Source organism: Neovison vison, chromosome 8 (genome assembly GCF_020171115.1).
Source record: "Neovison vison isolate M4711 chromosome 8, ASM_NN_V1, whole genome shotgun sequence".
In the NCBI taxonomy this organism is placed as follows: Eukaryota; Metazoa; Chordata; class Mammalia; order Carnivora; family Mustelidae; genus Neogale; species Neogale vison.
The window spans coordinates 135,862,257-135,878,831 of NC_058098.1; the positions used below are offsets into that span (position 1 = coordinate 135,862,257).

Sequence of the window (16,575 nt, forward strand, 5' to 3'; positions counted from 1 at the left end):
CCTGAGGGGACAGTGCTCACCTGAGGGGACAGTGCTCAAGACGGACTGAATCTCAAGACCTCCCCTAATGCCACCACCCTTCTTTGGCCAAGAACTTGGGAGCCTCCTATCACTTCCTTCCTTGTCTTCTGGCACCGAATTCATGCTTGGGAACTGGCAGGCTGAGCGCTCACTGTGTCCTCAGAATCCCCCACACCCCCCACTGACCCTGCCTGACGGAGGTGTAGCCCTCTTTGCAAGTCATGTTCAAGGTCGAGGTTCTGCGAGCAAGGTGTCGTGCGTGCACCAGCAGCGCGCGGGAGATGGGGACGGGCGCTCGGTACTTACTGGCTCACTTTATGGTACAGCTTAGCGATGCCCTGGTGGGTCCAGTCCTTGCCCAGGGTGGGCAGAATGTGGCCAAGAGTATCAGATCTAAATGAAGACAGAAATGAGAAAAATACAATAAAAGGGGCAGGACAACAGAGAAGAAAGCCCATTCCAATTCACCGGACCAGAAACGCTTCATAAAATATGTCGGCAGGACTCCCGACTTTCTCGCCGGAGAGAAAGCCCAAAGCTGGAGTAACCAGTAAAAGGGCATCTTCTCACTGACCACGCATCAAGTCCACGACTTGCTAAATCTAAGAGAAAAGGCCATTTGCAAAGATGCTCTTGGGAATCACCCACGTGAGCAACCTCAGGGGAGCGAGCGCCACACCCCAACTACAGCTGTTTAGGGCGAGGAGCGAAGTTTCCAGGGCTGCACCAGGACGGAACTGCACGAGCCCCATGGCGCCGCAGAGAACAGAGATGCCGGCTCCGGGCCTGGGCTCCACAGGAAGGTGAACTCACCCACGGCCCCCGAGGCAGCCAGACCTACCTGGTGATGGTCCCATCGATGTCCGAGATGATGACTTTGTCGTCCCAGTTCCACAGGTAGATGGTGCCCTCGCAGCGACACGTGCCTTGGTACTGGGTGGTCACGCTGAACACCACGTCATTGGGGCCATTCTTCAACTTCAAGCTTTTCTGAAAAACAAGATTCATGTGCCCACGTGAGGGAAGGCCCAGACTGAAGGCTATTTGGATTCCATCCCATGAGACACTAGATTAGGATTATTTCTTAAACTCACTACCCTAGGCCACTGTATAATTCTGCCTATAGGTAAGCATGGTTCTCGCCAGGATTTGGGCAGAACCCGGCTCTCCCCCTCACTTCCCCATAAAGCAAGCTTGCCCGCTTCCTGCAGGGTTGACTGACAGGCTAGAAGGCTGACCACAGGAATTCACTTTAGAATGGGACACACTTCCTACTCCATGAATAAATAAAAGGGCCGCAACGGGGGAGACAAAGCCAAGTGTGGAAATATGTTTCCCTGAATAACGCAGACCCAAGGAATTCGCAGCAGACACAGAAAGCAAAATTACCTTTCGGCGGTTTTGCATCTCACTGCTGGGACCCTCTCGTGCATGCCCACTGGCTGCCGACTCAGGTCCCCCAGCATCACTGGCCTGAGCCACGTGCCACACAGCAGCACAGAGGCTGCCAGGCTGCAGGGGTGCACTGGTGGCATCAAGTGGGGGGGTCTGGGCCTGACCTTCTCCCATGAAACACCATCACAGCTGAGCCCCACCCCCCTTCTCAGGATTAAAACAAAGGAGGGAGGATATTTGCTCACTGACTGTCCAGGGAAAGAAGGGTCTGACACCCCCACAGAAGAGGACACTGTGACCATGACGGTCCCCTGCCACCCGAAACCCTCTAAACCCCAACACAAGTGCTTGATTTCCCCCAATTTAGGAGATGCACTTGAGTTAACAAACATCTCTCCAAAAATGGAAAGAGCCTGGGAGCTTCGGGGCTATCAGTCCTTCACATCTAAGGATAAACCAGCCTCCTCGGGCCGCCCTCCTCCGACACCTGGGAACAGGAGGCTCCAGGGCTCCATCAGGGAAGCCAAAAGGGAAGCGAGACCACGGGGCTGGCCTGGCCAGGGGCTGGGCTTGGGGCCAGGGAGCGGGAGGGGTACCCAGACCACCAGGCCGCGGAGTCTGGGCGGCCCCGCCTCGGCCAGCGCCCGCGACGTGGCGAGGGCAGAACCAGACACGCACCAGCTGCTCGGAAGTGAGCCGGAGGGTCTTCCTGTAGCTGACGTTGGACAACAGAGGGAGGTGGCTTGTGCTTGATGGCTTGGCAGCTGCTTGCTCTTCATCACTGGAGGACGATTCGTGCTTTATTCTGGAACACACAGTGATGTAATCACCAATTAGGAAATGCATCTGGGTAGCCATTAAAAATGCATTAGGCCGGAATCAATGACGGAGGCAATCGGGTGTCTCCCGAGTACCGTCTCTCGGGTGGTCATTTACCATATGCCGTTACATTTATCAATGAAGGCTCACTAACCCCCATTCATACGCCTCCTGCATTATTCATCTGGGGCTGCCGCTCCTCATTCACTTCCCTGTTTACCAGTCATCATCGCTCGATTTTAAACCAAGACGCTGCTTCTTGCTGAGAAACAGGGTTAGGCCCCCTCCTTCCCCAGGAGGATGCTCGCAAACATTCTCTTCTGTTCCAGGTCCAAGGCTGCAGGCCAAGAAAGGAGAAGTCCAGATTTCTGCACACCCTGACTGATGGGCTCCATGCTTATACCTCTCCAAATGCACATCCCCGGACAACTAGGAAACTGCGGGACCCCCTGACAGGTGGAAACAAGGCAGGCATCAGTCCTCCTCCGGAAGCCCTGAGCGGGCTGTCCCACCGGCAAGGGCTGCACACCTCATCCGCCCGTGCAGGACCCCCAGGTCCAAGGCTCCAGACTCCTCCAGACTTCTCTGTTTGGTGCAAGGCTGGGGATCGCAGGTGGGGAAGCAGGCTCTTTTTCTTTAGCCCTGCTTCCTGCGACCGTTACCGTCCCAATGTCTCAACACCATACGGAGTACTAAATGTTTGCTAAGCCTGCGTGGGAAGGGCCGAGTGGCCCCGAGCAGGCAGGTCCCATCCTCGGGCGCACACCTCCCCACGAGGCTTCCGGCTCCAGCTCCCCTCCACGCGAGGCTGACCCTCCTGGGAGCTGCACCTAATCTTTGTATCTGGACGAGCTCCGACTCTCAATGCTCAAGTCCCCTTGTCCTCCGACCTCCCGTTCACTCCTACCTCCCTTCCCCGTCCTGTGCAGCCCGTTGCTTACTCGCCCTGCGTGTTCATTCCGGAGCAGTCCCTGCAATCCAGGACCGTCCCAAACTAGGGAGACATGAGGGAGGACACCAGGACACAGCACCCACGTCTCCGTTATTTCTAAGAGGAGACGGGCCTCTTTCCACACCCAGAATGAGCGGCCCTTCCCCAGGCGCCTGCTGCGCTGCCCCACAAGAGGGAGCCCGTGGGCTGCGGGCTGGAGGCCTGGAGCTCCGTCACCAGATGCTCCCGGTGCTGTGCTGGCCGCGGTGGATACGGCAGACAGACCGGCCCCTGCTCTGCCCAGGCTCTTCGTCTAAACCATCACAACGCAGCAGGACATGAGCTCTGATGGCAAAGCAGACTTGGCTGTCACCAGATACGGTGACTGTGCTGAATGAGCCACAGGGACAGGTCGCTGACGTGACGGCTGGCATCCCGCTCGGTACGTGGCGGGGCCGGGCTGCGTGTGCATGGATCGAACCCGTGACACTGCGTGGTTTCCAGATGCAGTGAAAACGGCACGGGGGCTGGGACCTGAGAAGCGCCGGCTGGCACCGCACAGGCACCAGCTTGGCGCCCACCCCAGCTGCTGCTCCTTGCGGCCCTGCTGTCCTCATCTCAAAACGGAGAGGAGCAAAGCGCGTCACACCCACCAGCACACTCGGGACAGGAACAGACAGGAAGGACGGGACTGGGAGACAGGAGCCCCACTCGCGGACGGCCTCACGACCAGACGATTCCTCTCGGGGCCTCTCGCTCGTCTGTACAATGACGTGCTCCAAAGCCACAGTCCTTTCCAGTTCTGCCCCCCACCCCCCGGCTCCTCTGAACCTGCAGCCCACAGATCCCCAGTCGCGGAGACACAGCCCTGGAGCCGACCCGGCCGGACCTGTGGGAAGCCAGGCGGGAAGCCAGAGACAGACCAGGCCGCAGGCCCCTCGCTGAACCGGGAGACGCACAGCTCCGCCCAAACGGCCTGGAGGGAGAGGAGATGCCAACGGGAACCAGAGCTCTGATGACACCAGACTGACGTGTGCCCCCGCTCGGAGGGTTCCGAAGGCAGAATCGCTGTTCATGTCCATCGGCTGCTTAGAAAACAAGGTTTAAGAACCCACCAACTCCGTGCAGCACGCCAGGTTCGAGGGGAAACGGACGCAGACACGGCCACGGGAGTCGTACGCTGGCTGCTGGTAGAGCTGGCTCAGGGCGAGGCGGTGGCCTCTGGGGGCTCTGTCCCCCTCCAGCGCACGCAACAGCGCCCCCAGCCCCGGCCCCCATGCCTGCAAGGGCTCCATGAGCTGGTGCCCGCTTCCCGACACCGGCAAGAAGAAACCAACAGAACGAAAGGGCTCATCTCGCTCGAGAGTCTGTGTTCAGAGAGTAGCTGCGAACACCACCTCACTTCGCACTTGCCACAGTGCACAGCCTTCAAACAGTATTTTAATGACTTGTGTGGTGACAAGCGTTTTGCTCAATTAGGAGACTGCGGACACCACTCTGCCAATCACGTCTGTCAGTCAGGAGAGCACTCCAACACCTTCTCCCCGCCGGCTGCACGGATCAGACCCGGAGGCTCCGCGTCTGCGACACCAGCAAAAATGAAACGATTTCTGTTTCTCCAAAGAACTCTGTGTTAATACCTTTCAAAATCTCAATTCCTTCTTGCAAGAGTCAATGCTTCCTCTTCCAGGTTTAATCAAGAAGTGTAGTGACTAGCTCAGTACGGGGAATGGTCTTGGAGGACTGCTAGCTAACAGGGAACAGCATCTGTGCCCATGTTCAGAGGAGTGGTAAGAAAATCGGCGCTGCTTCTACCGAACCTCGCCAGCTGATGCCACAGCTCGGGAGGGGCCGTCCCGGGGTCTTGCTGCTCGTTACCCGATCCGCCAACCCCCAGCGACCTCCCTGGTCCTCCCCGTGGCTGCTGGCAAAGGGAGAGGACCGACCAGTAGCAGATGCCCTGGTGTGCCGCACTGTCACGTTCTGTGTTGTTTTTTTTTTTAATTTATTTATTCTAGAAAGAGAGAGAGCATGCGCACACAGGGGGGCAAAAGGAAAGGGAGAGAGAGAATCTCCAGCAGACTTCCTGCTGAGCTCGGAGCCCGATGCAGGGCTCAATCCCAGGATCCTGAGGTCCTGACCTGAGCCGAAATCAAGAGTCCTCCGCTTAACCGACTGAGCCACCCAGGCACCCCATGGTCTGTGCCTTTTCAACCTTGGACCAGGTCCACCGAGAGCCGCCTCCCGACTGCGTCCACCAGCCACCGCAGGCACACCTCCTGTGTGGCCCTGCTGGGTTTTGCATTCTGGTCTCCTTTCTCGCGAAGATGCCGTGAGAATTACATCAGCTGCTACACACGGGGTCGCTTAGCCCCATGGAGTCGGCATCCTTCTTAGCCCCATTTCCCAGATGGAGGAGGGGTCACCGCAGGGCTGATGAACTCACCAAAGGCCACGCGGAAGGTTGACAAAGCCGCTGCTCTATGTCCTGCCCGTGCTGCCTCTCATGTTTGGACATCGTGGCTAAGACAAAGATGGTTCTTGGAAAGAATTCCAGGAGAACAGATGTTTCCAGTGCAGCTAAACCCCAGGGTTAAACGCTCAGGACAGTCGGGCTGAGGCCTCCCCCATGTCCCCTCTCATTGTGCTGCGTCTCTCCTGGGCTGCCTCCCCCGCTGCTCTGCACATGAGCGTCACACCTGCTCCTCCGTCGAATACAGAAACCAGTTTCCCAGAGCCAGGACTCTAAGCCAGGTGAGTCTGACTCCCCGTCCCTGTGTCTGTGGCCTGCTGCTGTCCACTCGCGGGCGTGGACAACGACCCCACTGGCCGTTCGCTGGCCTCCAGCCCGGCTGCTGTGCACGTGCCCTCACGGGACAACACAGCCTGCACTCCTTCTAGAACACACCACTCACTCCCTCCCGAGCACACGCGAAGTCACACTCAACATTCCAGGTCGGGAAGGTATCCAGAAAACCACGCTTGATGGCCCCTTTCCAGAGAACAAGCAGGGGATGGAGGGCAAAAAACTGAAAAATCAACTCTGCTTCCCCCTCCAGGGTGGAAGGGCAGAGCATCAGGTGGGAAGCGGCAGTGCGGGCCCGCCCCATGGGAAACAGCAAGGGTGTCCCCGATGGTATTCTAGCCGAGAACTGGTGAGGCCTCTTAATCATCTTCAAAAGGTCCCGCACATTCTTCTACGCACAGAGCAATGAAGAAATCAGGTTTCTTCCTACTTCTACCCGTATGGGTTTCTAGTTCCACAAGGAACGATTGTGGATGCAGAGCGACGGCCAGGAGGCTGAGGACGTGCCGCCCGAGCCTGCCTTCCCTACGGATCGATAATGTGCTGCGAAAACTTACCGATGCAGTCATAAACTCCACAATGCTTACGAGGTGCCCGCTGTGTGTGAGCCACTGGCTTAGCCTCTAGGATCCAAAAATGACTGAGATCTGCACCGTGCCTCCCATTAGCTTGTTGGTATTTGCTGCTTGCTAAGTAAGGAAGGCGACCCAGGCTTGCGGAGCACAGGCATAGTGCAGGGTAAGGCACTCGGTAAAGGAGCCACGTCGGCTCACTCAGCATCGACGTACAGCGTCAGCATCGGAACCAGTGTGCGATGGCCGTGCCCTCGGATCAGCTACCTCAAATCCCACACAAACTGACGGACCCGAAGACAAGACGTGGTCAGTTATGAATCGTATCAATACGGAGAAAAGCCCTGATGAGCCCCAGTAAGTACTGGAACCACAGAGAAAGGCAGTTTCCTCCGGAAGGGACCGGACGCCCACGCTGCTGTCAGCCCTCGTTTTGTCACTGTCATCATCGCACCGTGGCACTCTATGTCCAGGCCCATCACACACCAAGACCCTAGAAACGCTCTACTTTCGCGACCTCCCAGAAGCCAGGCAGGTGTCGAAGGGGGCGACTGGGGCGACTGCATCCGTTCGATCACGGGAAACCATGTGAGGGAAAATGGCTCCAGGTCACTGGGTCAGTACAGAGCCGGGGCTGCAAGCCAGGGCCGCCTGTCTCTGGAGAACCCTGCCAGCGCCCGGCGGGCCTGTGCCATGCCCTGGGACGCAGAAAGGAGGCGCCGCAGCCCGCGTGCACTGGTGCCGTACCTGGTGGCCATGCCGAGCGCCGACGCCTGCTCCCCGGTGCTGTGGCTCTTCCCAGCCAAGCCCTGCTCCGGCTTGCTCTCCTGGAGAAGAAGACAGGAGGGAGTCACAGGGTACCAAGGAGAGGGACCTGCGTGACACAGCTGGGGCTTCAGGATGGGCTCCCCTAAAGCCTGGGGCATGGCCCCAAATGCCGTCCCCAATGTTACACGCCCCAGGCCCGGCAGGTCCCAGTTACTCCTTTGCTTGGAAGTGTTCAATTAAGCTGAGAAAATTTTTTTGACAGAAATGAGTCTGTTTTCCATAAGTGTTTGTGGCACCAAACCAAACTTCATAATCACTGGAGCTTATGCAAATGCTTTATCGAGGGCTGCCTGGATACCCGAATATTTTCAAAATATTTTCTTATAATTGCTGATAGAAATGCTCAAAAATATTTTCACACCATATTTTGCTTGGGAAAATGTGGAAGCCTTCTCTCTTTTTCAACGCCACACACTCTTAATAGAAAATGCTCCTTCACTGTACTGGGAAGAGCTCTGGAAATCTACGAGACCTGGGCTCAGTTCTGCTTCTCCCACTTGGGAAGCTTGGGCACGCCCTGGAACCTTCCAGAGCCTTGTCTCCTCACCTGTAAAAGGGGGGTGATAACATCCATCTCCTAACGCTGTTGGGAGGACCACAGAGAAGCTGCACCTGCACCTACACACAGAGCCTGGCCCACAGCAGGCCAGGGAGGAGAAGACACCCACTGGCCCCACAGACTTCATGGGAAGTCATCAGACAGAATCAGCCAAGGACAAAGCGTGTACAGTTAAATCCCATTACTTGGGATCATTTGGTCAGGAGGTAGGTTAATGTTTTCAATGTTAATATAGAAAATGAGCAAAATAAATAATGCATCAGCATAACCATCTTAACCCAGGATGAGTACAAACTACCTACCTACTAACTACTAACTACCTACTAACTATCTACTAACTACCGCTATCAATAATTCTTTAACAAATGAGTTCAAATATATCTATCTGAAATAAATGTATTTCAGTGTTTTTAAGAAATGTTTAATTTCATAACTGTTCCTTCATGCTGGTAATCCCCTTAATCCAGACTGGTGACAATGTGACTACTCTACAATACACAGGCCTTTGACATAGGAAATAGCCCTCTGCCTAAGTTCTAGAACATTCTACTCTCTAGTAAGGGAACTAGAAGACCCTTCATGTTTTAAGTCACCTAAAGTAAATCATATGTTTGCTCTAACTTGTTGTATCTCTTGAAGATAATGGGATAATCAACAAAACTTATGAACGTTAAGAAAATGTCAAAGAACAATTTTATCTTGATAAAACTCTTCCAACAGACTTTTTCCTTTGGAACTCATGGAATAAATTCAGTGAGGTCACTGGCATTTCTGTATTATAATAACCAACTTGATTGCTGTCCTTGGGGTTTCTTTACACTATATTCCAAATGTAACAGCATTCCCTCAAATAGTCACCAAACCCCTCTTCTGTATCCAGTATGGGCACCAGGGATATCCAGGGATCAGAGCCAGACATGGTCTCCATCTTCCTGGAGTTCAGGATGTGGAGGAGAAAGAGATGTTAATCAGTCACACTAATATGTGTACAATTACAAACACTGACAAAAACGTATGAAGGCAAAGTTCACGGACAGGACTATGAGAACAGAGAACAGCAGCCCAGACTAATCTGCTGAGAAAGAGTCTTTTGAGATGCTACTTAATTAAGTGAAGGGGGTGGTGAAGGGGTCCTGGGAACACCCCGCAGAGGAAAAGGCATATGCAAAAGTCCTGGGGTAGAGTGCATGTTTAGCCAGTGACGCTAAAAGAGGGAGGGCAGGGGGAGATGGACAAAAAGGGCTAAAGAGGGAGGCAGGGGTTAGGACACACAAACACGGTGAAACATGCTAAGGATACTGGTCTTAATTATGAGAGCCCTGGGAACCCAAAAGCTTTAAGGAAGGAATAACATAAATTGGACCCAACCCTAGTTGACCAATGTGACTACATCATAGTGGCTGAAGAAGAGAGGGCAAGAAGAGACAGTTGACCATGAAAAGCAATCCTGGGACAGACGGTACTAGCCGACATTTGGGGGAGTAGTACTGGGCAGCGATGGGTACAACTGAGAAATATTTAAGATGGTAAACTGATAGGATGTGGTGATGAACTGAAAAAAAAGGAAATGTCTAGCCTGTGGACGTCCTTCCACGTAGTCCTTCTGACTATGGTCCAACAAAGGAAGAATTCACAAGAAAACCATGAGTTCACTCTTGGAAATGACCCAGTTTAAGGTATCTTGAAGGATTCGCATGGAGATGTCCCCAGTGTTGGCTACTTGAGAAACGCATGTGAAGTACAAAAGAATGTCTGGTTTGGAAATCAAACATGGGTGTGAGTAGGGCTGCCTAGGGAAAGGTAGGCAATCCAAGCAGAAGAAAAGACCCTAGGACAACCCTCAGTAACCCCGCTTGTGGGGGCAGAGCCAGGGTGAGGGCAGCCTCAGGAACAAGAGTACCAGGAGGACACAGGGCCATGGAAGTCAAGCAAGCAAAGGGCTTCAAGAAACGGATGGAGAGGCTGACAGGTCTGGAAAAGAGCACAGGCATCTACGGATGCAGACAGCAAAGTCCCACGTATTTAGACACACCATCTAAGTGAACGGACTGATGAGAATTAGTCTACCACTCCAAGAATTACCTCACATACTTACAAGCAGCAAAAAGGCACTTGACTTAAAAAAGAAAATTAAACTATCAGATTGAATCCCTTCTTTTGCCAGACGAAGAAATTCCAGAGGAGTGGCGACTTGGCCACGGTCTCCCAGCCAGGTAACAGGGTCAGGAGGTGAAGCCACGCCTCCCCTCCCCCGTACCTTCCCTGCATTCTGGGAGGGCTGCCCCTGCCTCGTGGCAGAGCGGCTTATGAAGACTCAGTATTATGGTTTGTGTTTCCTTCTCTGACGTACAAGCATGAAAACACACTTCACTACACAAATGCCCAAAGTGGCTGAGCCAAGTAGAAACACCCTTTTGTCTTCCATGCTTACCTCTTTGATTGTGGTATTTCTTCCCCTCCATGAAAACCACCATCTTCCTCCCTTTCTGGGCATCTTATCCCTCATGATAGATTCCACAGTGGCCTGTTTTAAATGGATGGTAACATAAATAATGGAACCAAAAAAAGATAACTTAGCACATCCAAACCAAAAGACACACACATGCAAATTAAAGTAAGATTAAAAAAAAAAAATCAGAGAAAACACAACATACTATTTGTGGACTAAAAATTTTCGAGAAGCAAAACCTAATGGCGTCCAAAATCACATGAAGATAACTTAAGCATGAAGACTTAAGAAGATGTTAAAGGAATAAACAAACAACAAATAAAATACAACACAAAAACAACAGAAAAAGAAAGCATTGAGAATCGTTAGTGATTAGTTAAGACCAAAGGTTTCCAAATTAAAGTGATTTACTGGTTAAGCTACTGTTACTCTCTCAGTATGATGATTATAAAATTAAAAAATGAAATGATTAATACAGAGTATAGGGTAAAACGTTTTAAACAAAGAGTAAAATGCACAAGATCTCTTTAGTAAATGGAAAATGCCACATTGAGACAAACTGAACCTTAGTAGATGCAATTTGGGTTAAAACCTCAAGTATTAAAAGAAAACTCATACTCTCGCCCTAAAGAAATGAAAGTTTAATGAAGGAAGATTAAATATTAACTAATAATTTTCTAAGTACTGCCCAAGAAGAAAATATCTGTCTTGAGAATTCCAACACCAAGGACACAGTATCTCCTCTCCCCGCCTCGTTTCACAGATCGAGGAGAGGACTCCCCGCCCACTCTCCCCCGTCTCCCTTCTAGTAACAAAAGCGATTTATGTCTTTCGACCAAACAGGATTCAGGTTAAGTGAGAGATTAAAAAAAAAAAAAAAATTCACATATTCCACCCCCCCCCGCCGGTGTGCTTCTTTTTAGCATTTAAAAGTCTCTACTTGATACAAAAGAAACTGAATTCATGGAAAAGCAAACCATGAGAACACTATTCGCAAAGAGGATAATGCGGACAGGTGTGTATTACCCTATTCCTCCTAAACTCATCCATAAATGTAACACAACCCCAATTAGAAAAAAAAAAAACTAGCAGGATTATTTTCCATACCTAGACAAAGCGATTCTAACGTTCATTTATAAAACAAAAACTGCCAAGAAAATTCAGACAGACGAGTATTATTAAGTTGGTACGTGCCTTACTACATATTAAAATTGAAAAGCTATCGTAATTAAAAGAATGTATTTTGGTACATGAGTAAACATATACATGGGACAGAAGACAACGTCCAGAAAGGAGACTAAATTCATAAAGAAATAATCATACACACTGTAGCCCTAACTGCATATTGGGGGGGAAAACGTTATCTAGCAAAAGGTACTGAGATAATGAGGTAGCTATGCCGGACCCGGTCACTTGCCTCCCTGGGCACATCATCCCCTCCCTTTCTCGCCAGCACATTGGAAACTGTTCAAGAATCGGGCGCCACAGGTTCTGACCTCGCCTGGTCTACCCCATTCCCGCTCGTCCCACTGTTCTGCCAGCAAGTGGCTTGGAGGTGATCATGTGACCAAGTTGCGGCCAATGAAACGTGAGAAGCCAGTCCCTACCCTTCCTATTGGAGTAAGGCTGTTTGAGAGGAAGAAGTCGGGGACAGTGACCTTGAGATCATAAAAGGAAAGGCAAGACAGTCATGGGGAAGCTGACCCTGAAACTACCAACCTCGAAGATTCTTACGACGTCAGATGAAAAAGGCTGTTATTCAAGCTACTCACAGTCATTCTGTTTCCTACAGAGCTTCCTGATTCATAACCAGCTGGGAACGAACTGACTGAGCTCCTGATAGCTCACTCACTCACAAAATAAAATCGAGACAGATCAGACATTTAAGAAAGTGCTGGGGAGGGGTGCCTGGGTGATTCAGAGGGTTAAACATCCGACCCTTCATCTCCACTCAGGTCTTGATCTCAGGGCTGTGAGTTTAAGGCCCGCACTGGGCTCCACACTGGGCGTGGAGCCTACATAAAAAAGGGAAAAAAGAAAGTACTAGGGGAAAAGCTGGCATATTTTCATAAGTTTCGGAAATGGGGAAGTAGGGCCGTTCTAAGTATAATACAAGATCCAACAGCCTTAAAGGATGGACAAATTCTACACTTAAAACTAATTCTACATTAAAAACACCACAAACAGAGTCAAAGACCTACTGACAGCTTGTAAAAAGATTCAGAGTGAGTACCACAAAGCCTCAGCTACGGAGCCATGCGCCCATCTTCTGTGAGCTAAACCCCTGCAAGCTAAAGGGTATTTCTATTGCGTTGACGTCCTGAGCACAGCAGGTGTCAGGAAAGGAACCCGGAGGAGACAGGATGCGGTCCGGCGCTGCCCCAGTCGGGAGGTTTTGCCCCGATGAGCAGGAAGGCGAAGGACATTCAGGGTGCAAGTGAGGCAGGTTCTAAACTCCTGACCTCGATGGTCATGAACATCAAAAGAAAACCATGTAATTAACTTTGTGCTTCTAAAGCCGAAGTTAAATTCCAGCCGCGCAGATTCGTCTACCCATGATAGTGCCACCTCTTCCAACTCATGGTCAAGCTCACCTTTGGCAAAGGTTTCTGGAAGGCCTGCATTGCCAGGAGCAAAGGCGCTGCTGTCGTCCAGTTATAATATCTGACGTGGGAAAATGAAACAGATGTCAAAGACCGTGGCTTGGACTGAAAAATCTTCCTAGTGTCACCAGAAACAGTCTAGGAAAGCTCTGGAACCCCAGCTGGGTCCTTAAGGAGCCCAAGACTGTTGCCAACACCCCGGCCTTCCCCATTTGCCCCTCACCCTGCCAACCCCCCAGCAGCCACTCTTGGGGGCCAAGCCGAGAGCAGCGGAGGCGGTGGGAGCCCGCGGCCAGCTGGAGGTGCGCCCGAGCTCCCCGGCTACCGAGCCACCGTCGCGCCGAGGGCATTTCTTGCCACACTTCGTGGAAAAGGCAGCGAGGTACCCCAAGTTAGGACCTAAACACCTGACTTCCTCTCGGGAAGGAAAGTTTGCGACAAAAACACCTGCACAGTCCCTGACCTCAGACACCAAAGCTTTCACGGGTCGCTAAGCAGTCTGTGCTGCAAACGCCCGTGGACGATGCGGGCCTGAGGCCCAGAGGCCAAGGGCTGAGACTAGATGCTTTCCGGTACAAAACCTAGTCCGGGGGCGCCAGGGTGGCCCAGTCAGCCACACGCCCCACTCTTGGTTTTGGCTCAGCATGATCTAGGGTCACAAGCCCGAGCCCCACCTCGGGCTCTGCACTCAGCCACGAGGCTGCTTGTCTCCCTCCCCTTCCCTCTGTCCCACTCTGCTCATGCTCGCTCGCTCGCTCGCTCTCTAAAATAAACAAATAAATCTCTTAAAAATCCAGTACGGTGAGTATTAAAACCCACAAGATGGACACTTACACCCACCTACCAACTATAGAACAACACAGTGCTTTGCCTACAGTGAAGAGGTAATAATAAATTTTAACAAGACTTCACCTTACGTATTTCTGAGGTCTATTGTCTGGATCTTTGCTTTTGAAAAACTGAAATGCAAACCGTACTGTGAGATGGCCAAAATGACTTCCAAGAGGAACCTACTTATTCCCGATCTTCACCACGAGATTGGGGTCATCGATGAGAGCCGGGTTGTCCACAAACTGTTGATACGACACGGCTTGTTCCAGAAATGCATCTGTGAAAGAGATCGGAGGAATAAGGAGAAAACAGAAGGAGTATTTTGTTCGGAAAAACAGGTTTACGTTTCCCTTGCTAGTTCGCAAGTGCCGTCTCGGAGCCGACACGATCCAGCTGCGTAGACAATTCTTCACATGCGTTTATAAAGGGGACTGAGTTTGGGGGCAGCGTCTGTGCAGAAATGGGGGCGGCTGGGGGCAGTCCAAGGCTTTGGGCAAGCGTATGCCCAGGCAGCGAGGCGGGGAGCAGGCGTGTGAAAATCCAGTTTCCCCGCGCACCTCCGGAAGCAGGTGACTGGTAAGCAGGCTCGGAAACCAGGCCACCCAGTTTCAGTCGCTTTTACCGGTGTGAGCCTGTGCGGAGCAAGTACTTAATTCCCTCAAGCCTCAGTTTCCTCATCTGTAACATGCGGATCAAGCACCACGCCCGCTTCCTCGGTGGCTGTGAGGCTGGGAAACACAATGTCAGCCTAAAGCAAGGACTCGCTCCATGTCAGTGGGCGAGGTGCTGGTCACTGTCACATGGAGGAAGAGCAGAAGACACCACGAGGCCTGACCTGCTGACCCAGCCCCACCACGTTCTGGGAGGCTGGAAGGCCTCAGCCCTGATTCTAGCTTCTGTGATGAGCTCTGGCCTCCACTCGACGTCCCCCGCTCAGCTGGCCCTGGCTTGAGCCTTGATGCGGGCTCTGACCACCTCTCTGTCACTAATTTGTCCCCATTCCTTCCCCAGGAGGGAGGGGGTCCTATAGACCCTGAACAGAACCAAGACCCAGGAGATCCCAGACCTGTCCAGCAGGAAGAGACCCGCTGGTCAGGAGGCTGACCCAGACTGGCCACAGCAGGTACCTCTGGAACCCGAATTCATGCCGCTAGGTACTCTCCTCAGGGGCTCCTGCTCACGGGCTTCTGGCCTCATCTGAGCAGACCCCTGGGAGGACACTCAGTGCAAGTGTACAGGAGAGCGTGTGCCATGGGACACCAGCCCCTCGCACCTCTTCAAGGCCCCAGAGTGGCTGGTGCTAGAGATTTGGACATGGCTGGCTATTAGAGGGGAGGGGGTCTTCGAAAGACTTCTTGTGAGGGACTAAACCAGCTGGATCACATTGGACTATGTATTTCAGTTCAGCTCCAGGCGGATGGATTAGCTAGCTCAGGTTCCAGAGCAAGGAGCCCCAGCCTTTGTGTGAGAAGAACTTCACAGAGCCCTGCGGGGACTCTGGAGTAGAGACAGGAGTCTAGGATGGCAGCTCAGGGCAGGAAGGGAAGAGGGTGGTGAGGGGGTGAACTGCACAGCCTCACCCCTTCCCCACTAGAAAAACAGACCATGGTGGGGGGAGGGGGGCTGACGAAAAAGAGAGAACAGTGTAAGTGGAGGCAGTGGTAGAGGGACAAGAGAGCGACACTCAGGGCCTCTAATGCCACTCGAAGGGTTCGTCAGTTGGTGACAGCTGATGCATCCGCTGGGGGTCTTAGGACCACCTCACCACGTAGCTGTCACGAGACACTGGGAAACCACCGTTCTGAATCTGATGGACACCATGAATTAATTCACCACGTACGCCAAGCCTATGAGCACCCCTGAGATCCAGCTGGCAGCCGCCCCTGAATGTGCTCAGATCCAGAAGTCTCTCCCTCCCCAAGACCCCACAGCCTTTCTACACACTTCCAGTGCCCTGTGACTCCGTGACCCCAACATTCCCCCTGGGCTGCGGGCTCCCAGAGGGCACCACTGCAGGGCGGGCACAGGCAGGGAGACATACACAGGTGCTCAGCAAACACGCCCGGCGACAAGTGGCCCCGAAGCCGTGTGTGACCAACAGAAGCATAAGGCCCGTGAGCTACAGCGAATCATGGGTGCTCTGGGGAACCAACCAAGTGAAAAGCCACTTTCAACAGAGAAGCCTGAGCTTCCGGACGTTCTGGCCGCTGGCCACGAGGGGGCGCTCGTGGCTCAAAGACCGGCGTCAGGGCCAGGCTCCGGGCCGTACCTTTGGTTATCTCCCGGTTGTCGCTGAGGCCCCCGCACAGGGAGATGGCGATGGACGGCAGGTCCCTCAGGCTGTCCGAGGTGCTCTCCACGCCGCTGTCGATGCCAGAGCTGCCCACGGACTGCGGAGACTGGTTGGCTGACCGGGCTCCGTTGTCGCTGGTGTGTTTGGCGAGCCCGGAAGGATCCCCACTGGGAGGAGGAAGAGGAGAGGTGACATCGCGCACCGCAAACGACTCCCGCCGCGCTGGCCCGCGGAGTAGCAAAGGAGGTCATCTCAGGACCGGGACAAAAACAGACAAGTGAATCCAACTACTTGGGGAGAGACAATTATTTTAGCCTATTGTCCTCCCTGTGTCCCCTCCCGAGCCTACGTGAAAGGAACGGCAGAGAAAGCGCACTGTCCTCAGAGGCCACAGATCTCTGCTACACCCTCCGAGGAGCCAGCCCTCCCTGCACAGCACAAAACGGAACAGGGGTCTCAGAGGCCGCG

At 52.8% G+C, this 16,575-nt stretch overlaps 1 protein-coding gene across 4 annotated transcripts in view; it reads right to left on the bottom strand.

Moving 5' to 3' along the window:
- LPIN1 (lipin 1) overlaps window positions 1–16,575 on the bottom strand; it is a 67,215-nt gene that overhangs the window by 19,309 nt on the left and 31,331 nt on the right. For 2 of the 4 annotated variants that reach the window (XM_044262062.1, XM_044262060.1), the window contains 9 exons: window positions 16,084–16,274; window positions 13,998–14,091; window positions 12,975–13,044; window positions 10,586–10,663; window positions 10,363–10,455; window positions 7,292–7,371; window positions 2,095–2,221; window positions 863–1,011; window positions 328–414 (listed from right to left, as the gene is read on the bottom strand). In XM_044262062.1, the coding sequence (XP_044117997.1) occupies window positions 328–414; window positions 863–1,011; window positions 2,095–2,221; window positions 7,292–7,371; window positions 10,363–10,455; window positions 10,586–10,663; window positions 12,975–13,044; window positions 13,998–14,091; window positions 16,084–16,274 (969 nt within the window). The remainder of the gene's footprint in view (window positions 1–327; window positions 415–862; window positions 1,012–2,094; window positions 2,222–7,291; window positions 7,372–10,362; window positions 10,456–10,585; window positions 10,664–12,974; window positions 13,045–13,997; window positions 14,092–16,083; window positions 16,275–16,575) is intronic. The other 2 variants (XM_044262063.1, XM_044262061.1) reach the window with 1 other exon arrangement.